General features: G+C 56.0%; 1 protein-coding gene across 10 annotated transcripts in view; it reads right to left on the bottom strand.

Moving 5' to 3' along the window:
• The window catches only part of NCOR2 (nuclear receptor corepressor 2), a 239,145-nt gene that overhangs the window by 65,325 nt on the left and 149,458 nt on the right, over positions 1 to 24,362 (bottom strand). For 9 of the 10 annotated variants that reach the window (XM_055550325.1, XM_055550328.1, XM_055550331.1 and 6 more), the window contains 3 exons: positions 13,216 to 13,352; positions 11,254 to 11,426; positions 9,255 to 9,317 (listed from right to left, as the gene is read on the bottom strand). In XM_055550325.1, coding sequence (XP_055406300.1) covers positions 9,255 to 9,317; positions 11,254 to 11,426; positions 13,216 to 13,352 — 373 coding nt within the window. The remainder of the gene's footprint in view (positions 1 to 9,254; positions 9,318 to 11,253; positions 11,427 to 13,215; positions 13,353 to 24,362) is intronic. The other variant, XM_055550329.1, reaches the window with a different exon arrangement.

The raw sequence follows: 24,362 nt of genomic DNA, 5'->3' as shown, positions 1-24,362 counted from the left end.
CGGGTCACTCCTCTGCTTCAGATTTGCCAGTGATGACCCAATGCTCTTGGAATAACACCCAAAGGCTTTGGCGTGGTGCATGAGGCCCCGTAGACTCGCCCTGCCCCCGTTGTCCAACTTGATTCCTACCTCTCCCCTTGCTCCAGCCACCCACCAGGACCTTTCCTGCCCAGCCCCTAGGTGTGCCCCAGGGCATCTGTACTCACTGTCCCTGCTGCCTGCATGGCTTTTTCACAGATCTCCTTCTGCCTTCCTTCACTTCTCAGCTTCAAGGGACAGCTCCTCAGAGAAGCCTGCTGTGACCACTCTTTCCAAAGCTCTCCTCCTGGCCACCCTGCTGTCATGGGGTTTTGGTATCTCCAGAGCACTTATCGCTGCTCCCTGAAATTATCTCCTTGGCTCCGCTGCTCACTGAGGGCAGTGTCTCTGCACCCACAACTGCTAGGTGTGCAGGAGGCACCCAGCAAATGAATAAAGCTCCAGATACCCTAGGCGTGTGGGTTTGGGGGCTCACTGGGCATCCTCCAGGCGCCTCTGCTACCTTGCTGGGACCCCCAGCTTCAAAGAGAAGAGTGGGCTGAGCGTTTATCCCCATGGGGGGTCCTGAACCTTCCCCAGAAGAGAAGGGAGGGAGTGCCTCCCTCTCACACCAGGGGCCCACCCTCACGTACTCTGTGCCCCAGACAGCAGATTCTGCCAACATCCCCTGTGGTTTGGATTCCCCGACCTCACTTCTAATTTCTAAGGAAGGAGTTTCGTTCTGAAGCGTCCGGGAGGCAGGAACTAGGAAGTGAAATTGACCAAGACAGGAAGTCAAGCCAGGAGGTCTGAGTCATGGAGCACAGAAAGAGGCGAAGGAGCAGGGGGTAGCCGCAGAGGTGATGGGGGGGTGGGGGGGGTGGGGGGAGTGGGAGGTTCCCTGTGAGGGAGCTTGGCCTGGCCGCTCTGGCTGCCCTGGCTACCCTCAGCAGGGAGCTTCTCATACACTGTCTGGGGGCCTGAGACGAACTGTTCTCACGGGAGCAGTGTCTAAGCCCCCATCAACTCAAGTACACAGGCCCCCAAAAAGGCCTTGTCCCTGTCATGTCCCTCCCCAAGGTGCTACCCTCTCAGGGTCCCCACTGCAGGCAGCTCTCATCTCTGGGGTCTGCAAACCTGCACCAATTACACCCCTCAGCCCCACCATGGGCAAGTTCTGATAACCTGAGGGCGGAAGTACACCCGCGGGCAGTACCACACTGCCATCCATCTGCATCCTGGGAATTTCACAGCTGCGCCCCGCCCCCTCCCCCCCCCCCCGAAACTAGCATCCCCCCCAGGAAACACTTGTTTCCCACCACCCCAGCCAGCCCCCGCCAGCTCCAGCCAGCCCTGAAGTTTTCTATTCCCTCCATGAAACAGCACAGGCCACTTGCAAGAAGGACGTGTCCACAGCCCTCCCACCAACCGCTGCTTTCCAAGAGAAACTCTGGTTTGCAAAACAAGATTTTCTGCCTAAAACACTATCAAAGGAGCAGGGTAAAAAAAAAAAAAAGAAAGAAAAACCAGCCGATTTAGTCCTGAGTCATGCCACTTCCTTATTTCGGAAACTCCAAGCCCTGGGCGGGTTTGACTTGGACTCAGCGCAGGGTTGGCGACCTTGCCGGGAACCTACTGTGTATCTGAGCTTCCAACATACCTCCCGCCAGTCCCCGAGGGGATTCAGCCAGACAACCTCACACCTGAACTCGGACTTACCTTTCTACTCTTTTCAAAGTAAGCCTCAGTGCCTACATTAGCCTCGGCTTCAGCTATTACATCTGCAAATCTTAGGGACAATGTGATCTCCTAACACATGATCAAAGACATTAAGATGAAAAAAATACCACCTGTGTGCAACCTGGCATCCTACCATTTTGGGAAATTATGCATTCAATGTCAAGTTTTCCAATAGAGCACAGCCAAGTGGTAAATTCTGGGGCCAAGCAACTCCAGGATATTTGTTGTACAAGCTCCGGCACATCACTCGGCCCCTTGGGCCTCAGTTTTCCCATCTGCAAAGCAGAAGGTGTGTCTGTGTGCATGTGTGAGTGTGTGCACACACATGTGTGTCCTCAAATATGGAGAAGCCACCTTGAGGGTCCCTTGGAGGATTAAGTAAGATCATTCATGCAAAATTCAGGGACCAGCGAGCACCGGCCACGTGCTAACAGGCATTGTCATTACTGTGTAACCTGCCTTGGGTCTCTTTCTCTGAGGAAGCACCAACTTGAATGCCCATGTATGGATTTTGCTCCTGGAAGTTTGAGTGGGCTGGGAGATGCTTGACTTTACTTTCAAGGCTGCTGATAAGCAACAAGAGAAGGGTCTGGAGCTTACCCTGGTATCTGGCTGGGTCCCCCAAGTTCAGGCAGAAACCCCAACTCTCTCCTCCTTCTGAACACCAGAAGAACCCAGGTTTGGGGAACAGTGCACCCAAGATGAAGTTCAACTGCAGCTGGACGTGGTGACAGCTGCCCACCGATGCCAGCCCCGGGATGGTGCAGGCTCTCTTCTAATGATCTTCGAGGTCACCCCAACCCTGTCCATCAACTGTCCCCAGTCCCCACTCAACATGCTGGTCCTGTTTCCTGCTGGACCCTCACTGATCTGCGTACTCAGAAGTGACCCAGCATCCTGAACCCGGGTGCATCCATCAGCTGCCAACCCTGTGCACTGACCATGGTGTCACACTGCCCATTGTAAGCCCCAGTGAGCATGTGCATGGCTGTCCAGGCCAAGCACACCCGCCGTTGCTCTCCTGTGGTCCCTGCAGGAAGGATGGCAGGAGGCTTTAATGACAGACGTGTGGAAGTGGAGGCCCGAGCTCCCAGGCTGGGGACTCACACCTCCCCTCCCCAAGCCCTCGACTCTTCATCCGTAAAAACTAATTAAACCAGCCAGTGTGCACAGCAAGCACTTTGGAGGTGCAAAGCAATTAGTGGTTTCTCCCTCAGTCCCCATGAAAGGAGGCGAGTCCTGTGGGCAGAGTGGGCCTGGAGTTACTGGGGGAAGAGCTCTGGGACCCACCTGGGCTCCACCCAGGCTGATGGGCTTTGCTTGGGGGCACCAGGGCTTGGTCTCTGCAGGGCCCTCCCCCGGGTCCATGCATCTTGCCCTCAGCCTCCTCACCAAGCGGGCCACTTGAGGCCAGGGAGGGGCTGGCAGTGCGGAGCTGGGCCAGTGCCTATTTCTGGTCTTGGGAATGGTGTGCCGGGGGCCTCCCCTACTCCCCTCCACAGCTGGCACCCTGTCCACCAGAGAAGGGGGCTGGGGACCAGGAGGGGGTGCCAGCCGAGCCCAGGGCCTCCCACTTAGCTGGGTCAAGACTGCAAGCCAGGCCAGGCTGACCTTTCCCAGGGGAACCAGAGCTTCACATCCCAGCCCAGTGCCTGCCCAGCATGGCGCTGGGCCCAGGGGCAAGCGGCTAGCTCCCTGGGGCTGCCCTGCACTTGTTTGGTCCCCACCTGGTGTGAGCCCCAGGGCAGGCAGCCTGACTCCACGTACAAAGGAAGGGCAGGTGCTCACCAGCTACCTGGAACCCTGCAGTTCTCCTGTCCCTAGGCCACGCCTCCCCACATTATGGCCTCCCCCTGCTCTAGAGCAACCACCGAACTCTTGCCCACAGCTGGTCGGGCTGGCAGGGGTGGGATGGGGGTAGCCCTCCCAACGGCTTCTCCATCCCTTGCCTCTCTTTCCCTTGCTCCCTGGGTTTTTTTGGTTGTTTTTATTTAACTTTTGGCCACACCGTGCAGCAGGTGAGATCTTAGTTCCCTGACCAGGGATCGAACTTGTACTCCTTGCACTGGGAGGTGGAGTCTTAACCACTGGACCATCAGGAAAGTCCTGCTTGCTGGGTTTTAACAGCCTGTTACTTGACTTCACTGCCCTTGCCCTAGGGCCTTTGCACATGCTATTCCTTTACTGGGATGCACTCCCCCAACTTCACCATCAGATTAATAGTAGCCAGGCCCATGGACTCATTTATTGAAACCTCACACCAGCCCCATTCTGTAACTAGGGTGCCTGGGTTTGAATTCCAGCTCTACCAATTAACAGCTGTGTGACTTTGGACAGGTCACTTAACTTCTCTGGGTCTCAGTTTCATCATTTTGGATAGAGAAACAAGAAATAGCATCTGCCTCATAAGGTTGGTGGGGATGAAGTGATTTAACACACAGATCACCTTTAGCAATACCTGCTACACGGAAGTACTGACAAATACTTAATATTATTATTTATTATCCTGTGCTTTGGGTATCAGCCCCAGGGCCCTCTCCCAGTGCCATGAAACCACCTCCAAATGTCATCTTATACCACCAACCTCATTCCCAGGGAAGGGGCCGAAGCCCCCAGAGGTGCAGGTACTGCAGCGTCACCCACAAGGGACAGAGCCAGGACTCAAATGCAGAGTCTGTGTGCTGAACTGCAGGCCTGCCACTTCTGAGAACCTACTGTATACCAAGGACTGCACAAATAAGGCTCACATCACCCTTCTAATGCCTTTCAGTGATGGCATCCCTGTCTCATTTTGGAGGACAAAGGAAAACGAGGCTAAGACAGGCCAGGTCAGGGTCACAAGGCTAAGGGGTTGGTTATCGTTCCAAGTGGTTGATGGGCTAAGTCACCACCCTCCTAAGCGTTTCTGCTTTCTTTTACTGAATCCTCACAAAGGGGCTTCCCTGGCGGCTCAGTGGTAAAGAATATGCCAATGCAGGAGACATGGGTTTGATCCCTGATAGCAGAAAATCTCACATGGTTGTGGAGCAGCTAAGCCCAAGAACTGCAACCACTGAGCCCTCGTGCCGTAACTACTGAAGCCTGCACACTTAGACCCCGTGTTCCACAACAAGAGAAGCCACCGCAGTGAGAAGGCTGGGCACCACAGCTAGAGAGTGGCCCCTGCTTGCCACAACTAGAGAAAAGCCCATGCAGCAAATGAAGACCCAGTACAGCCAAAAATAAAATAAATAAAAAATTAAAAAAAAAAGTCGTCGTACTGGATTAGTGTCCCCCGCCCCTCGTCAATTTCATGTCCACCCACCTGTAACCTGTGAATGTGACCTTATTTGGAAAAAGACTTTATAGACGCGATCAAGTTGAGATGAGGTCATGCTGGATTAGGGTGGGTCCTTATAAGAAGAGGAAAATCTGGACAGAGACATGCAGAGGGAAGGCAGCCATGGAAGATGGAGGCAGGGATTGGAATGTCTACAAGCCGAGGAACGCCAACGGCTGCCAGCAACAGCAGAGGCTGGAAGAGAAGAGGCGGGATCCTCCCCCAGGGCCCTCGGAGGGAGCCCAGCCCTGCCGACACCTTGACTTTGGACTCATGGCCTCTAGAACTGTGAGAGAACACATCTCTGTTGTTTTTAAGCCACCTGAGTTTGTGCTTTGTTACAGCAGCCCCAGGAAACTAATACAGTGGGTGAACCTTGAGTTTTCATTGTACAGATGAGGAAACCAAGGCATGGAGAAGTTGACTGGTTTGCCTGATATCACAGAGCTAAAAGACCCCGAGGCTGAGGTCCAGTATCTCTCTGGGGATGATGGACCGTCTGCAGATTGTCCTACAAGGCCTGGCTACTGGAAGTCCCCCAGGATGCTTGGAGCAGGCTCAGTGGTCCCAAGACCTCAGGGACACCTGGATGCTCATTTCCTGGGCTCCCCGAGGGAGGGACAGAGCTGGCTCATCTCTGGTACCCTTGCCCTGCACAGGGTACAGCACTGGGCTGATATGAGTGATAGGTAGGAGGATGGGTGGGTGCCATCTGCCTTGGACACAGCGGGGTTTGAGGTACTTTCCTGGGTTTCTGAGAGTTGGGGGCCTTGGAACTGCTCCCTCCCCCACATCCCCACTCTCTGTGGAAAAGGAGTCCTGGGGGCTGCCAGCACCTGCCTCTCCACCCTGAACCCCTCCTGCCGCCTGGAACACGCCGCCTTTAGCAGCCACCCTGAGCGGTAATTGTGCAGATTGCTGTAATTCACAGCGGACGAGCGCACTGGCGCTCGTCACATTATCACAAATGTCACTGAGCAGGGCCTCGGCATGCACTGTCCCCCGGGGGGACGCACGCACCACCGTCTCTGTGGGCTGGGACTCAGGATGAGATCACTGCCGTCCCTGAGGACCCAACCTTGAGACAGTGGGGCACACTCCCGGCTCAGCCGATGAGTCATCCCCAGCCGTCCTCCCAGCCCCTGGGTCTGCCCTTCCCAAAGGGAGAGAGAGGGCCGCGCAGCCAATTCCCCGTTCCTGGGCAACAAGGAGGGAGCCAGGGATGGGGTTGCCATGACGACAGAAGACGCAGCTCAGGCTGGCGGCCCTGACGTGCACGTGGAGCCCCTCACGGCCCTGGTGGTGGTGGAGGGGTCCCCTGGGGCAATACCACTGCCAATGGCTGAGATCTCAGGGTCTGATGTGTGGTTTAAAAAAAACCATGCGATTCTACACAAATGTTCACAGCAACACTAGGCACAAGAGCTCATAGGTGGAAACAACCCAAGCATCCGTCAACCAACGGACAAATGGATAAACAGAATGTGGCATGTCCATACAGAGGACTACGACTTAGTCATAAAAAGGGATGAAGTGCTGACACAGGCTAGGACGTGGATGAACCTCAACCGTATGATGCTGAGAGGAAGAACTCAGATACAAAAGGGCATTCATTGTATGACTGAATTCATGGAAAAGTCCCAAACAGGCAAATCCACAGTGACAGAAAGCGGACTGGTGGATGCTGGAGGTTGGCAGGGCTTGGGGGGTGGGGGGTGGGGAGTGGCTGCTAACAGGTACGGGGTTTCCATATGGGGTGATGAAAAGTTCTAGAATAATGGTTGCACCATACTGGGAATGTACTTAATGCCACTGAATCGTACACGTTAAGATGGTTAAAACGGTAGATCTGATGTTATGTGTGTTTCACCAAAATTAAAGGCAGGGGAGAAAAATCACTCATTTTTCAAATAAAGTCTCTGTTGCACCCCACGGCGAAATCCACACCAGAAACCACAAAATAAACACAGAAGACAGAAGGAAAGGATGACACGGCCCCCTTGGGGGGCTGAAAGCACCCGCTGTGCCTTGGCAGCTAGAGACCATGCCCACAGGCCCCCACTCGTGCTCCTCTGAGATGCTGAAGTAGGACCTCCCCCATGACAGGAAGCATGACTGCTCCTTCTCTTACCCACGATGCCGAGGGCCAGCTGGGCCCTTCCTCCTGCTCCGCCTCGCCTGAGGGCTGGGAGCTTGGAGGAGGGAGGTCTGGAGCCTCCAAGGGGCAGGGTACCTTGGACAAGAGCCCCGAGGGGAGGGGTCGGGTCCCAGGTGGAGGGCCTGACCAGGTCTGGGGCTGTTCCTCATCAGTTTCTCTCTTCTTTCTTTTAATTTTTACTGGACTAAATAAAGTCCCTTATAGGAGTTTCCTTGGTGGCTCAGTTGGTCAAGAATCCGCCTGCAATGCAGGAGACCCAGGTTATATCCCTGGGTCGGGAAGCTCCCCTGGAGGAGGGCGTGGCAACCCACTCCACTACCCTTGCCTGGGAAATCCCATGGACAGAGGAGCCTGGCGGGCTACAGTCCATGGGGTCGCAGAGTCGGACACGACTGAGCTACTAACCACACCAGCACACAGCTGCTTTACAGTGTGTGTTAGTTTCTGTGCACCCGTGTTCAGTCGCTTGAGTCGTGTTCGACTCTTTGGGACCCTATGGACTGTAGCCCTCCAGGCTTCTTGGTCCATGGGGTTTCCCGGGCAAGAATACTGGAATGCGTTGCCATGCCCTCCAGGGGATCATCCCGACCCAGGGATCGAACCTGGTCTCCTGAAATGTAGGCAAATTCTTTACCACTGAGCCACTGGAGAAGCAATCAGGGTTAGATTCTGCTGTATAGCAAAGGGAATCAGCTGTCGTATACATATATCCCCTCTTTTTTGGATTTCCTTCCCATTTAAGTCTCCACAGAGCACAGAGTAGAGCCTGAGCTATACAACAGGTTCTCATTAGTCATCTATTTTATACATAGTATCAATGGTGTATATATATATATATATATATATATATATATATCTCCCAATCTCCCAATTCATTCCACCACCCTCTTTCTCCCCTTAGAGTCCATATGCTTGTTCTCTACATCTGAGTCTCTATCTGATCAGCTTCTGAAACACCAGGACCAGACGCTCAGGCCCCTCAGCTCCCCTACCTGGGGCCGAGGGCGGGAGCAGGGCACTCAGCCTGCAGTCCAAGGTCTCAGCCTCCAGGCCTGGCTGTCCTCACACACGACCGCCCCTGTGCAACTGGGTCCCCCATTAGAAAGGCCGTTTGTTCCCTCCCTGAGTCACGACCTGGCGCTCTGGGCACAAAGAAGCTGCACGTCAGCAGTGGGGCCTCAGAAGGACCTCTGGGACAAGAGCTGGGGGTGGGGGTGGGGCAGGTCACCAACTCAGGATCCCAGCCATCCCCAGCCTCTGCTCCTCCCTTCCACGTCCACAAAACGTCCAGAAACAAGACCACCCCTCAGGGCTGGGGTCAAGATGAATGAAAGCAAGTCTGTGAATGGGGCTCAGATGCCCCCCCGACCCCACCAGCCTCAGCCTTCCTGTTGGTGCAACGCTAGTCTGATGGCCCCCGAACATCTCCCAGAGATGAGGGCCGGGGGTCCAACACCAACACAGCCCTGACAGTGCCTGTTATCTCTGGCTTCTCTGGGCCCATCTTGACACCCCTCCCATCTCACAGATGGGGAAACTGAGGCTCAGAGACAGTTCACTGAGCAGGGGAGGCAAGGGCCCAGCCATTCAGGCTCTAACGAACAATGGGGACATGCTGATGGCTTCCACAGAGGATGTGGGGTCGGCATTGCAGTGCAGCTGATGGGGGGACGGGTTGACACCGTGACCCCACAGCAGTGGATACCAGCAGGCTCTGCCCCTCCCCTCAAGGCGCCTAGGAGCACTGCTACCACTCTGTCTATAAGGCCATGATGTGCTGGCCCCAGAGGCCATGGACGCTGTCCCCCAACAACGTGGTCACACAGACCCATTTTCTGGAGGACAAAACTGAGGCTCTGAAGAGACGAGGCCAGTCTGAGAACACCCGGAAGCAGAGCCTGGCCCCTGCACACCACACCACAGACCCCATAAGGGCATGTGTCAACCTCCTCCCCACCACACAAGCTGCAGGGCCTGCATACACATCGAGGCGAATGAGAGCGGCCAGAAACCACTCACCTTTCTTGGCTGTCTCCATCTCTTCTTCCGTCCAGCGAGAACTCTCGTTCATCTCCATGGAAGCTGAAAAGGAAGATAACAGGTGTGCTGGCGGCAGTCCACAGAGGGGAGGTTTCTCTGCCTCTAGCAGCTTGGGGCACTTGCTGGGATGGGGGGAGTGTGTGCAATCACCCCATTTCACAGATGGGGAAGCTGAGGCAGTCCAGGACCTCTGCATACACCTGACAGCTTGGTGACTGCATTAGGGTGAGGAGACGAGGAGGGACACGAGCTTTGGATGGGCAGGGACCTCATCTGAGCGTGGACTCACCAGGTCTGGATGAGTCTCTGTGGTGGGGGCTGCCCCGGGTGTTGCAGGGGCTTGAGCAGCAGCTCTGGCTTCTACCCCGCAGGGGCCAGGAGCCCCGACTCCAGCTGGGACAATCCAAAATGCACCCAGAGGTGGCCCCCTGTCCCCTGCTGGGGGACCATGTTCTACAGGGTGATTATTAGACCCTGCTCCGACCTGTAGAGCACACAGAGGAGGCAGCTTGTGTTCTTGAGAAGTAAGGCAGCTGCCCTCGGGGAGCTAGCCAAGGAAGGGTCTGCTGTGGCTATTTCCGAGCCTCTCCTCTGAGATCCCCTACGCGTGAGCCCCAGTCCTTCCCTGAAAGTCGCTTGAGACATAGTGAGAGGGGTGAGCATGAGGGACGTCAGCTTCATGGACTTGGTGCCTGGAACAGCGCCAGGCACAGAGCATGCACTCGGTGAAGGCTGCTGACCCCTGGGGGAAAGTCTGGGCAGCTTCCCCAGCTCCCTGCTGCCATGGCCAACTTCCCCTCCCCCTGCCTACAGGACCCCCAGAGGGAGGCTCTGGAAGCCGAGCCTGGGATGGGGAGCCCGTCAGAGGGACCAGGCTCGTGTTTTCCACCCCACTGCCCAGCCCCAACATTAGCTTGAGGTCCAGAAGAACGACCCTAGAGGTCAGGTGCACCAACACCCTACTGAAAAGAGCCCTCCTGCCCTGTGCCTCTGGGCACGCCGGCACCAAGGGGCAGCTGGCAAGAGCTTACAGGAGCTGAACGGTATTTGTGGCCAATGGGCTGGGTTTCAATCCCAACTGACTCCATGACTTCATGGAGGCAATGTCCCTTCTCTCAGGCTCAAATAGCCCATCTATGAAATGGGTACAAATGATCTCTCGCAGGGAGAAGGGAGAGAAACCTGGCACAAACCTCGGGTGTGGACAAGGAGGGCATCTGTGAGACAGAAACCATCCCTTCCATCAACTCCTACCCTAGGAAGACATCCAGGTGGTTGGGGCCTCAGCCTGAGCACTCAGGCCTCGGGTGGGAGTTCCCGCAGACACAAGAGGGCAGGCTCCAAACTGCCAAAATGGTATAGACAAGCACGCACCGGCTGCCCCCCTGTGGCCAAACTTGGGAATTGCTATGCAATTCTTTTTTCCCCCACCTTAGGTTCAGAGCACCTAGGGGTGGGCATCTATTGAGCAGGAGAAACTGAGGCCCACAGAGGTGATGGTACAAACCCAGGTGCCTCCCAGGGCTGGAAGGGACAGCAGCACTCAGGCCCTCTTGAAGAGGGGTGGGTTTTTTGGCCATGCTGTGTGGCTTGCGGGATCCTAGTTCCCTGACCAGCAATTGAACCTGGGCCGCCGCCAGTGAAAGCCTTGGGAAGACCCGAGGGCAGATCTTCTGATTGAAAAACAAAACCAAACTGGTGCTCTGGATTTGTAGGTGAATTCTCCAGCTCTGGAAGGATCACAGCTGAAGGCCAGCGAACCTGCCCCAGGCACTGTTCTAGGCTCTTCCTACACACAAAGTCACTGAAATGCTCAACCCCGCAGTTACAGGCATTACTCACAACCCTGGTGCTGATGAAGCCAGCAGGGCACAGAGAGGTCAAGGAACTCACAGCAGGTCAAATAGCAAGTTTGCAACGAATGTTGGGATTCTGAGCCCGCTGGGCGTCAGCGCCCCTTCCCCAGCCCAAGACTCACCCAGCTCAGCGCTCTGCTGCGGGGTGACGGCCTCCTCACTGTTGGCCTCGTTGGCCATCGAGCGGGTGATGCGGCCTTTGCGTCTCCCCTGGCTGTTGGCGGTTTTTCGGCCTTTGGACGTCACTGCCTCCTTCTCATCATTGTCTTCCCCAGAGGTGTCGTCCGTCTTCTCCCTAAAGGCCAGAGAGGGGAGACAGGGATGGTTTCACCTGGGCCAGGAACCTAAACGGCAGTTTTAAGACACCTGCTTTTCTTTAGCAAGATGAGCGCTGGCTGCCAGCGATTTTCTACTAGTCTATGGGAGTGGAAAAAGGGGGAAAAGCTCGGGGTGACGCGGTAGCAGTCTGCAAGGCTCCTTTATTCACCAGATTGAGGGAATGAGGCTGGTAGAGGTCTGCAATGCCATCTTATTTATCAAAAGGGAGGTGAGAGCTGGTAGCTGTCATCTGCTTTATTCTCCAACAGGGATGTGGGCTGGTAGGTAACTGATTGGCTTATTTTATCCATCCGATGTGGGTATGGGCTGGTGGCTATCTGCAAACCCATTTTTTTTTAAATTATTTATTTGGCCGGGATAGGTAGGTCTTCATTTCTCCAAGGGCTTTTCTCTAGTTGTGGAGAGTGGGGGTTACTCTCTAGTTGTGGTGATCAGGCTTCTCCTACTGCTGTAGAGCACCAGCTCTAGGGCACATGGACTTTCAGGAGTTGTGGCTCCCGGGCTCTAGGCTCGTAGGCTCAGTAGCTGTAGCACACGGGCTTAGTTACTCCAAGGCATGTGGGATCTGCCCAGACCAGGGATCGAACCTGTGTCTCCTGCATCGGCAGGTGGATTCTTTACCACTGAGCCACCAGGGAAGCCCTGCAAGCCCATTTTATACATCAGCTAGAGACGCTCTCTGCTATCCGTTTGCAAGATTACTGGATTAAATGCATAGGGGTGCAGGCTGGTACACCCTTCAGGCCACTTTACTCCCCAAAGAGGAGATGTCTCCCTACAAACAATGCTAACTTTGCCTTCTGTGTTATCATGGGCCACTGGGTCTTGCAGAAAACGCGAGAGGAGAGTATTCCGCCGGCCTGATGCGGGCCGAGTCAGGTGTGTGGGGAGCATGTGACCTCAATAGCTGGGGCTGGGACTTTTCTCAGAAACCGACTCAGGGGAGTTTACTGCAGGGCTGCTCAGATTTATCACCACCGCCTTCCATTCATCTTCTTGAAGGCCCTCGCAGGAGCGTCTGGGAGACAGGGGGTAACGAAGCCAGATGTTCTCAGAAGCCACATTCCTGAGCCCGCTCCAGGTACCTGGCGCTGAGCTGTGCCCGCCCCCCCCTTCACCCCTTGCTCGGAGTGAATCTCCAGCTGGCGGTGCTCCACCCCTGGCAGGCATGGGAGGCCGTCAGGGGCCCCGAGGCGAGGCTGTGCCTTGATCTGCAAGAACTCACACTGACAGCGATAATTCTAAAGGTGAGGGCTGCCGCCTGCGTGTACCTCGTCCTCTCAGATCTCCCCCCTCCCTCTCTCAGCTCTCAGGAGACTCAACCGAGGAAAGGGGAGAAGTCGGGGAGGTGGCGGGGGAGGGGGGGGGGCGAGGCAAAGAGTTCCAAAGTCATTGCCTGGATTTATTAGCTCAGGAGTAGAGCTCAAATGAGCCATCAGTCTCTAAGGTCTCCAGAGGCTTCAAGAGAAAGGGCAGGCAGGCGGAGGGAAGAGAGAGGACCAGGCTTCCGGAAGGGGGGAGGAGGGGACTGCGTGCTGCCAGGGGACCGGCAAAGGAAAAAGCGCTTCCCTTCTCAGCAGGAGATCTGCTGTAGATAGATGGCAAATGCTCACACACCTTTACGGAGGGCGGGTGGCCTGCAGGCTGAGTATCGACCACGGCCCCCCTGCTCGCCTGCCCGCCCGCCCGCCTGCCACCTGGGGGTTGCGGCCGGGCCCCCCACAGGGCGGCCGGGCTGGCCTTACTTGATCAGCTCCTCCTTGTCATTCTCCACATCGGGCTTCTCCTCCTCCTTCTCCACCTCCTTCTCCTTCTCCTTCTCATCTTTCTCCTCCTGGCTGCTGCGGGGCATCTGCTGCTGCTGCTGCTGCTGCTGCTGCTGCTGCCAGGCCCCAGGGGAGGGCAGGGGGCGGTGGGGGAGAGAGGGACACAGTCAGGCAGGCGAGGCTCTGCACCTGGACTGAGAGAGCTGGAGGGGAGGGGGAGTCCGGGGGAGCCCCCTTCTCCAACACCTGCACTGTGAGCTGGGCAGAAAGCCCCACAATCTGGGGCACTGGGAGGCAGGAGTCAAAGGGCAAGGTATAGAAAGTGCTCGTGTCAGACGCCTGGCCTCTGGCACTTGGTGACTGCCTGACCTTGGATGAGAGCCTTAAGCTCTCTGTGCTCCGATTCTTCCCTTTGTAAACATGCCTACCCCTCAGCCAGGCATGGGCAGGCTGAAATGAGAGAATGCTTACAGAGTTGGCATCTGGCACCAGTATTTAAGCGTGGTGGGAACCCCAAGGCAGGAGGGTGGGGCCCTAGTCAGCTTCAGGCAAGAGCAGGGTGAACACAGGGAAAACTGGGTCATAGCCTGAGGCCCCTGCCTGCCTGCCTGCCTGACTGCCCCAGACAAAAGCTCAGGCCAGCTCTCCAGGCCTCAGTCTCCACATCTGTAAAATGGGTAGATGGAAGGGCTGTCCCCAGGCCCATTTCAGGATGGCTGCTGCTATGACGAGGGCCTACTTTTGCTGCCGCAGGCCTGGTCTTCCTCTCCAGTCAGCCCTAGAAGGGGAAGACAGCAGGCCCGCTGGACAGGAGAGATCAAAGGGGCTCACAACAAAACCAGCCCCCTTCCCGCAGGCCTGTTCCTTTCATCTCCTTCCCGAGTGAGTGAGCCGGCGCTGGCCAACCTGCCCCAGTCAGCCAGGCTGCTGACCCTGCCCTCGGCAAGACAGGGAGGGCGGGCGAGCACCTCCCCACACCGCCACCCGACTTCCTTTCTGTCCTGCCTGATTTCTTTTAAGCCACACACTGATTCTCTTAGCCACCCCCAAAGTGCTCCATACGGGCAGCTGCCAAAGCAGACCATCTTTCCATCCCCATGAGTCAATGAAATAAAAAAAAAAACGAAATGCAAAGCCTTTCAATGTGTGCTGAGGGATGTGGTCACACCAACATTTAAACCAAGGAGAAAGAAACCCAAGCAGATGGAGAAGGTGAGGGCATAGGGCAGGGAGCTCCCTTTCTCCCCATCTTTCCTCCACACCAGGAACACATGCCCATCCCCAGCACAGGCTGCCTTGGCCACCTCCCCCAATCCCCCCGCCCTCCTCTGTAGCTTTAATTTATGATTCATAATGCGGCTGAGCACAGGGGTCAGCTACAGGCAATCTGTACAGAGCGGGGGTCTGGGTATTCATGGGAACCGTGGGCTTTCCGAGACTGCAGCAGTGTGAACCCAGGAAGCTCCTGGCTCGGGTCTGCCCCCTTCCCCAAGAACCTCCCTCTGATCTCCAAGAGGAGGGGCAAGGGGGCAGAAGAGCCTCCCTCCGCCCCCTGCTATGTCGCTGTCAATTCCCAGTGGGTGGCCCAATGTCTTTGAACTGTCCCTCACCACCACCTCAAACCCTGAAACACTAAACTTCCAACCACTAGGGAAGATGGAAGGGGGGGCGGCAGGGACCAGGATCCAGAGCGAGGGGAGATGGCATGGCCGACTGGGGAGGGACCCTTGCCCCATGGGCTGCTCGGCATGGCTGCTGTCTTCACCTGTGAGACCTGCCCGGCTTCTGTACACTCAGGAACCTGACACCCAGGGCCCGGAAGGGCAGGGCCGGGGCTTTCCAACCTCAGGGAGCTTGATGTCTCCTGAAACATCATCGCTGGACTTTGTGCCAAGAATGCCCAACTGGGCTGCAGCTTCACTCTGAGGCTTTATCTGCTGTCCCTCCCAGTGGTTGACTCCAGGAGCACCTGTCATTGTTCCCTGGGTGTAGGCTGGGGAGAGTGTCTTCAGCCCCCCCAGGAATCTCACCCTTGGGCCACAAAGCAGGCCACTATCTGCCCCGAGCACGGCCAGCAGAGGCAGCTTCCGAATTGCTGACCCAGGCGGGGGGAGCGCGCCGCAGACCCCAGCCCTGCACTAACACAGCACGATTGACCGGGGCTGCTCCCAGGAAGTCTGCGCCTGCGCCCTCCTGCCCAGGGCCCTCCTGACTCAGCCCTCCCCACATCCTCCAAAAGCCCCACTGAGGAAGAGGCCGGCACTTTCTGAGAGCTCACTACCCGCCCGACGCTGTGCTGTGCACGGTCTGTTGATCAGTTCCTGGCCCCTCTGAAGTCCTGAGGATAAAGATGATGAAAAACCAACAGTAATGGTGACCTGGGGTTCGTCCACTGTGGCCACTCCTTCCCTGGACCAGACCATGCCGAACACCTTGCAAATACTGTTTCATCTACTGCCCTAGCCTACCTCTGTCGGGAAAGGACAGGGACCACTGCTCCCATTCTGGAAGAGGCAACTGAGGTTCAGACAGGCACAGCCTCACCGTCTCAGAGGGAGGGAAAAGGGGGCTCTCAGAGGTGGGAAGCAGGCCTGATCCTGTCGTACCCAAAGCCCCTCTGAGGGTTTCACCTGACTCTACACCCTGGTTGGCATCATGGGCTCAAGTGGGGCATCTATGGGCATCCTTGTCCCTTTTCATCAAGGCTACTTTGTCCCTCTTGCAAGATTCCTCGAGCCCCTACCTGGGCCTGGGCCAGCCCATAACTACCCATTCCCCTGTATAACCATCAACATCACAGCATTAATAATAAAAATAGCTCCCAGTGCCCCGTACCCGGCACATGTTTTATGTACTTCCTCATCTCCTTTACCAACCCCCATCACACTCCCATTTTACAGAAGACGACGCTAAGGCACAGTGAGGGGGACTGACAAAGCTGGGCAACAGCAATGGCAGGATTCAAACCCAGAGGCTGAGTTGACCCCAGGCACAACCAAGCCCCTCTCCTGTCATCTCCAGCACGCCACCCCACCCCTGACTTCCCCAATCCTGCCAGTCTCAGGGGGAAGCGCTGAAATCCTGATCCGCACCAGAACCTGGTCATTATTCCTGCTGCCTCCCACCCAGGTGTGCAATCCCAGTGCCAGATCCCGTGGCCTCCAGCTTGACACTCTTATCAAGCCCCCCAGGGCAGGGGTGGGTGACGCCCACATCCCATCCTCCGGGAGAAGTGACTTCAGGGTCACTCTGGAGCCAGGGCACAGAGCCCCATGGATGGGCTCCCGGTTTCCTGGGGCCTGAACTCCATCTTCCTCTGAGGAGGTGTCCCTGTACCCCAAGCTGAGTGATGCAAGTGGAGAGAATGAAAGAGAGAAATCCCAGGTCAGTCCCAGCCTGAAACCTGGTTTCCACTGGGAGGGACCATCAGACACAATAGTGACCAGCTGCCTGGGACATGTAGGAGGTCAGCAGGCTGGTGTCCACTCAATCTGGGAGATTGATGGAGCCAGAAGGAGGCCCCAAATCCCAGGTACCCGTCAACCAGCTCAGTCCCTGATAGCCTTCGAGGACGGTAAACACGGTGACAGCTAACTCTGGGACAATTCACACCTACTAGAGCTTCGCTTCTAATCTTAGGCCCATCATTGATCGAAACTGCACTTGCTGGGTTTCACGGGCAATTTAGAGCCACTGTTCTCAGCTGCACACTCAGGTCACCTGGGGAGCTCTGGGAAGTCCCGACGCCCAGACCCCACCCACACCAGTCATATCAGGACTCAGGGTGACAGTCTGGCATCAGTGTGTTTAAATTCCCAGGTTATTCCAATGGGCACCTAGGTTTGACGATTAGCAAACTTTTTCTGTAAGAGCCAGGTGGTAAACACTTTAGGGCCATCAGTCTCTTTCGCAACTACTGACTCTGCCGTTTATAGTGTGAAAGCAGCCAAAATGTACACAAGTAAGCGTGGCTATGTGCCAATAAAATTTTATTTACAAAAACAGGTAGGGGGCCAGATTTGGCCTGCGAGCCATAGTTTGACCACCGCCTGTCCCTGACAAGCACTGTTCAAGCGGAAATGCACAGTGGGGATACTGGAAAAACGCAGATCCTCACTCAGCATGCCTAGAGCAGGCCTGAGAGTCTGCATTTCTAAGTAGCTCCCAGGGACCCCCCCCCCATCCCCCAATGCTGCTGGTTCCCGGACCACACTCTGAGGAACCAGGCTTCTGGGGCGGGGGCGGGGGGCGGTCCTTGTTTCACAAAACACACCCAGGACCCTGGCCACTAGCAGCTGGCGATGCCTGTGGACCCGGGAAAAGAACCGGAAGCCATACTCCACCATCTCAAATGATTCTGGAGCCCACGGTGAGGTCTACCTTTGCTTTCCAGATACACCATCGGTCATGCTGACAATGGGCTTCGTGCCCAGTGCTTGGACGTGAACGCCACCTCCCAAACCACAGCACAGCTCTGCGGAAAACCTGACCGGATCTAGGGCTAGCCAGAGCCCTCAGTTCAAATCCCTGAGAGAGCCCTGCTTACCGAGCGCTGAATGCTGGACAAGCAGCTCGTCAGCGAGCCTGCGCTATGCTAAAGCCCCAGACCGGAAGCAGTACAGAAAACATTATGAATAAAAACAACAAATGCTGACAAAGCACAACGAACATGTGACGAGGCCTTCTCTTCAGTGCATACCTGTCGTTAATAACAGCCTCCCAACAGTCTGTTTTACAGACGAGCACACAAAGACACAGAGAGGTGAAGTAGCTCGCCAAAGGTCACACAGCATTTTCCTGGCAAGATCCCACAGACAGGTGCTCAGCCTCTCACCCCGGACTGGGGGAATCACAGGCTCCTCTCACTCCCATTTAAGCCAAAGTGTGCCTATTCCCCTTGTTTATTCTCTCCACAAATACACTGTGAGCCCCCATGGGGAATACCAAATTATACAAAATACTGTCCCCAACATTACGGAGCTAGCACTTCAGTTGACAAAGTCAAGGAACGAAGTTGACAAAGACAGAACGCATGGAAGCTACAATGTTAAGAAAATTTTTAAAAGGTCCAGCACCTTGCAGAGGCAACAGCGATTTACCCTGATGAACAGGGAGGAGGGAGGAGGCCTCCGAGCTGAGCCTCCAAAGGCTTTTGGTAAAGAAAGGTGAGAGATGTTTCAGGGAGGGGGCCCACTTGAGCAAAAGCAGGCTGAGAAAACGCCCACTGTCCTTACCGAACGGTATACTGGACGTGGCGGCAGAGCCTGGCCAGCTTTAACACCCTAGCTCAGAAATATGGAAGGCGGTTACTTCCCTGGTGGTCCAGTGGTTAAGAATTCGCCTTGCAATGCAGGGCACGAGGTTTCAATCCCTGGTTGGAGAACTAAGATCTTACATGCCCTGGAGTAACTAAGCCCGCATGCCACAACTAGAGAGCCTGCGTGCCTCAACTACCGAACCCGCACGACACCGTGAAGATCCCGTGTGCCGCAAGTAAGACCCGACGCAGCGAAATAAAAATAAACAAACAAACATTTTAAAAAGAAGAAAAAGCAAAGGAAATACTGGAGGTGCCCTGACGACAAGGGACAGCCACTGAGGCCTTTTTCAGAAAGTGGAGGCGGGGAGGGAATGCCGTGTTCCACCCCATGCTGTGGCTGATGCAGCAGCTCATCAAGGGAGGAGTGTCTGTCGGTTTGAGGAATGAGAGGAGAGTTCAGTGAAGAGGTGGGAGCGACCGTTCAGGGAGGAGTTGGTGAGATTTAGTTCTCAGATGGCAGGTCCTCCCAAAACCTGATGAGACTTTCCCAACACCCAGCAACACGGACTGCAGCAAAATCTCACTCATTCATTCTGTAAACACTCTGCTGAGCATGAACTATGTGCCAGTGAGCAGATCTGGGAGGGGTCTGCCCTTGAGAGTCCCTCTCTTGCAGAGTGAAGGGACATCCCACGAGTCCAAGGCTTGGTGGGAGGAGTGAGGTCAGGGGTCAGGACCAAGACACAACAGTTTTCTGTGGCTGGCAGGCCCTCCCTGCATTCGGCCCCCACCCTTCTTATCTAGTCCATGTGTCTTCCTGGAAATAAAACTCAGGCCGGGGATGCCTTGTTGACCTTTATAAGACACACAGATACAGGCGTGCTGGGCCGGCTTGTACCAGCTCACAAGTGCAGACTTCAGTTTCCAGGAATTTTGCAGGTTAGCTGTTAGAAACAGCCATTCTTAAAAGTGGAAACACGTAACTTTATAATGAAAGAAATTATGGTAAAAACACAGGTAGTAAGTACTCAAAAACGCACCCCTTTCTCATTACTTGACTGCACTGGCTGTGGTCTGTGCTCTCGTATGCAGCTGTACCTACACGCTGCGAGAAGGAGGGATCGCGTCCCACCAGGTGTCAGGCACGCCCCTTTCCAACTCTACATTCAGCTGGTAGCCTGGAATCAGCGGGGTAGGAGTATTTCCACCACGGCAATCAGCGCGCGCTACAATTGGGGCTTCGAGCCCCGCAAGCTGGTTGTCAGACACTCACCAGCATTCCACCGCACACCGATGCATTCGCGTAACCAGAGCAACGTCCAACACCCACACCCGTCACGTCTGTTCTGCCTGCGAGGAGACGCCTGCTTAAGGCGGCCAAGCCTCTGCTTTAACCGTCAATCAATCTTGTCCAGCCACTTGGGATAAAATCAGTGGTCCACACCTCAAGGCCAGGTGATCTAGCTCCTCCCCTGCACACACACCCCTCCTGGAAGATGTCACACTGGTTCCTGCCTCCTGCCTCAGGGCCTTTGCACTCAGGGTGCCCTCTGCCTGGGAGACTCCCCCACCTACTCTGCCTGACCACTTCCTCTTATTGCTCAGGTCTGAGCCCAAAGGATAGCTCCTCTGAGAAACCTTCAGGATTCTCTCCCTCAAAGATGCCTTCTCTCCTATGTCAGCTGCCTCCTGACCACCGCCTGTACCCCTGGCCGCCCCCTCAGATAACCATGTCATTTACTCATGCACCGTCGATCCCCCCCCGGGGGGCGTGACAGCTCTGGGGACCTGGTTTGTTTCGTTCACCGTGGCATCACCTAGAATGGTGACACTGTGAAGGCAGGACAAAACAGACTGGAGCTTGGCCACTGTCTCCCCCCACCCCTCCCACGGGGACCCCTCCTGTGGTGACCCGAGCTGGCGCAGGCCCACACGAATGCTAATCTGCTGGTAACCTTTCCTGATCCTTGGCAGCCACGTCTTCCTGTCTCTTCGATGCGGCCTGCCTCAGACAGTGCAGAGAGGGAGCTGGGTCTGCCCTGCCACTGTGTCACGGCTGGTGAGAAGGCAGTGTCTCTCTTCCCCAAACGGCAGCCCAGCTTGTCGGGTCCCTGGGGCCTGGCCCCTCCAGCCACCTTCCTGGGAACCATGTTCCCCGGGCGGGGATGTATCTGGGAGACCGTGGGCCTGGACAAGCTGTCCATAGGTCTCTGCCCACAAAACTGGGCAGGGGATCAGGAACATCTGCTTGCTGGAGCCCTAAACCTGGACACGATCCCGCCCAGCCCAGCCTGCCCCCAGCAGAGCGGAAGTGGCCACCTCCTGCAGGCTTGGGCGGCCCGGGAGAGTCAGACTGACCCCCAAGCTGGAGGCCCATCCGGCCGGGGTGGCGGTCTGGGACCGGCCCCCTCACGGTCACCCAGCAGGCAGGGAGCAGCACAGCCCAACCTGGAGGCAATGTGGCCGCAACTGGCAGGCCACACGTCCCCTCCAGACTTCACCAGGCTGAGCCATCCAGTGATATCATCTGCCTGGGGCGGGGTGGGGGTAGGGGGCGGGCAGCCAGGGTCTGGGAACCAGCACCGACTGCATGGTGGCCGCCCCCTCCCTCCGGGGACGGCCGGTTGGCTTGCCCTGCCCTGGAACGCCTTCCGGTCACGCTGTCCCCCGTGCAAGTTGCCCGCAGCGCGGGAGTCTCTGGAGTGCAGAGCAGAGCAACTGGGAACAAGGTCACCTGTCCCCCGGCAGGGAGCTGGGCGAAGAGGTGAGGGAAGGGAAGGAGGCTGAAGGAAGATGAGGGATACAGGGGAAGGGGCAGGTGTGGGGGAGAGACAGACACAGAGAAAGAAGAGAGATGGGGGAACAGGGCTGCAGGCCAGAGAGAGGAGGAAGGAAGTGGCGTCCTGTTCCCCAGACGTGCTCTCTCAGCTCCCAGGAGCGGAAGGCTGGGTGCCCTGTCCCTGTGCCCGTCTACGAGGGAAGAAAAGACAGACCATGTGGCCTCGAGGAGACCACGACCAGCCCAGCTCCCAGCTGCCCACGTGGCCCTGAGGGGTTAAAGTGGGGTGGCCACACACCCTTGGGGACAGGCCCCCTCCGTGGCATGCCCCCCCCATCGCCAGGAGTCCCCCCTGCAGAGCTGGGCCACTGGTCTCAACCTCGGTTCCCCGACAGTTCACACAGTTAACTCAGGGAGAGACTTCTGACCACAGCATTCCTGGGCTCCAGCACTGCATTTAGCTGGGATAATGTAGCCCCTCTGTCCATGAATCATGAACTAGAAACCACAGTGCCGTCACTGCTGCTCCGAGCTGGTCCCCGCCTCGGCTGGTGACTCACCTCAAGGAGAGGACGCGGGGGCCCTGGCCACAAGCTCACTAGCCACTCATGGCTAGATCTTGGGGACTGGGGTCCAGGGGGTAAGGGTTCCTTGCCAAAGCTCAGGTGTGTGGGGTTGGCAGGGGATTGGTGTGAAAGGGTTGGAATTCCTGAGCCTCCCTCTGTCAGGATAGGGGAAAGCTCTGGCAAGTGGATGACACCCTCTCTCTCTGTTTTTTTTTTTTTCGGCCGCGCTGTGCAGCATGTAGGATCCAGTTCCCCAGCCAGGGATCAAATCCTGCCCCCTGCATCGGAAGCATGAAGTCTTAACCACTGGACCGCCAGAGAAGTCCCCAGAATGATACCTTCTCTGACATTCCAAATGGCCAACAGATGTCCCTGCTTCCAGCCGCTGCAGGGCCAGGCAGCCTTGCAGTGGACGCCAGAACGGCCTTGCATTCTCGGGTCATCGAGGGTCTGAGCCCAGGGACATCTGTTTTGAAAAGACAACGCTTTTCATCCAGGAATTTTATATCTGCTTTTGTAATCATCCCTGCTTTTGAATGGCAACAACCACCATGACGAACCAGGGGCCCAGCACTGGGTGTGGAGAGGGTGTCACAGGGCGGGTGTCACCTGAACACATGAGGTGACATCTTGCTGCCTGCTCTGTGGTTAAGCATCATGGCAGGTCAGCATGATGGAGTGTGCTACACCATGGAGTGTAGTTTGCAAATATGCAGACATGGGGGATTTGTCCCCAGGATGGAATGACCAGGCCCCTTCCTAGAAGAAGCTTGCTGCCCCAGCTGCTATGAGTACACTCAGCCTTTATGGCCTCTGGGCTAAGGCCTGGCCCTCTCTGCCCACCTGGGGAACCTGGGAAGGTGTTAGCCCACCAGAGAATCTTCTGTCCATGGGATTCTCCAGGCAAGAATACTGGAGTGGGTTGCCATTCCCTCCTCCAGGGGATCTTCTTGAACCAGGGATCAAACCCACATCTTCTGCATTGGCAGGTGGATTCTTTACCATGAGCCACCAGGGAAGCCGGGTGACCACACAGTGTCATACATCCAGCACCTCAGTGGAGGTGGGCAACGGGGGTGGACTTTGGAGAAATGGAAGCAAGAGGGCCCTGAGGGGCATCTGTGGGCGGACAAGTTGAGCGGCCCCTAGTGGCCGTCCTTAGCTATGGCGTGGCCAGAGCCACAGGAAACACACCAGGACCACAGCCTGTGCCAAGGTTCTGAGCTACTGGAGTGGGCCAAGTGTTGGTCAGACACAAGGATGGGACAGCCGAGCTGTCACCTGAGCACCTGCTGTGCCTCTGGCAGACAGTGACTGCTCCCTAGCCCACAGTGAATCGCCCTCCAGGCTCATTCCCAGCTGGCACTTCTGGCTGTACAGAGCAGAGGGTCTCTGCCTGCCTTACCACTCCTCACCGCCCCCCTCCATCTGCTCACAGTATTAACCCACGGGGGTCGACCACCACGGGCACCCATCCGTCCATCCACACGTAGGCGCCCAAACAGATATACCTGCCCGCAATCCATGCCAGGCTGGGGCACCTCCACCCACCTCCTGAGAGATTTATCAGCAGGATCACAGGTTTTATAAAATCATGGAGAGAGAAAGCAGTTCAGATTCACTCCAGTAAGTGCATCTTGAATTAAGAAGAGGGGCTGCGGGGCCTGTGTCTGCCTTTTATTTCGCTGTCACAGGGCCAAGAGATGAGTTATGACCACAAACTCAACACCTGGGGTGACCCATTTACCCCGTATTTATGAACAGGGCTGGCGAATGGTGGTGAGGGCAGTGGATCTGCCTGGCACAGGAACCCTTCCGGGGTTTGCGTGTAAATCTCTGTCCCCGGCAAGGCCGGGACCACACCACGCCTCCTTGCAGCCCCCACTGATCAGAGGGAGAGGAAAGCCCCGAAGGAGATGGAGGCCTCCTGCCCTGCCTTCTTCTCTCTTTATGCATCCCTGTTCTACCCTGGGAGCCCCAGCCTGAGACACCAGCTTGGGCAGAGGGTAAAACTTCACCAGAGAAGCCCCATGACCCCAGCATCACAGCTACAGCTGACCCAGAACGACTCAGATGAAAAGAGGAAGCAAACATTTCTTCTATAGCCATAAAGCACTCCAGGGCCCCCAGTGCCCTGATCCTGGCCTCTGTCACAAGTCACACATACTCTCTGTACCTCTTCCCTGAGCCTTATCACACTCTAGCCCACAGGTCCTGTGAGCTGAGAACAGATTTCAAGAGCAAAGATGAGTTGTCTGGCCTATACAGCATATTGTTGTCATTGTTTCATACGTGACCTAAGATTTAAAAATCAGGCAGTTTCACGTAATTCCAGATCTCCAGGTCATCATTATAAAAAAAAAAAAAAAATCAGATCTGGACTTCCCTGGTGGTCCAGTGGTTAAGAATCCTCCTGCCAACGCAGGGAATATGGGTATGATTCCTGGCTCTGGAAGATTCCACATGCTAGAGGGCAACAACTGTGTGCTGTGCACCACAAGTACTGAGCCCACACGCTTTA

The sequence above is a fragment of the Bubalus kerabau genome, chromosome 16, assembly GCF_029407905.1.
Source record: "Bubalus kerabau isolate K-KA32 ecotype Philippines breed swamp buffalo chromosome 16, PCC_UOA_SB_1v2, whole genome shotgun sequence".
NCBI classification, from domain to species: Eukaryota; Metazoa; Chordata; class Mammalia; order Artiodactyla; family Bovidae; genus Bubalus; species Bubalus kerabau.
This window is presented reverse-complemented; position numbering and strand designations above follow the sequence as displayed.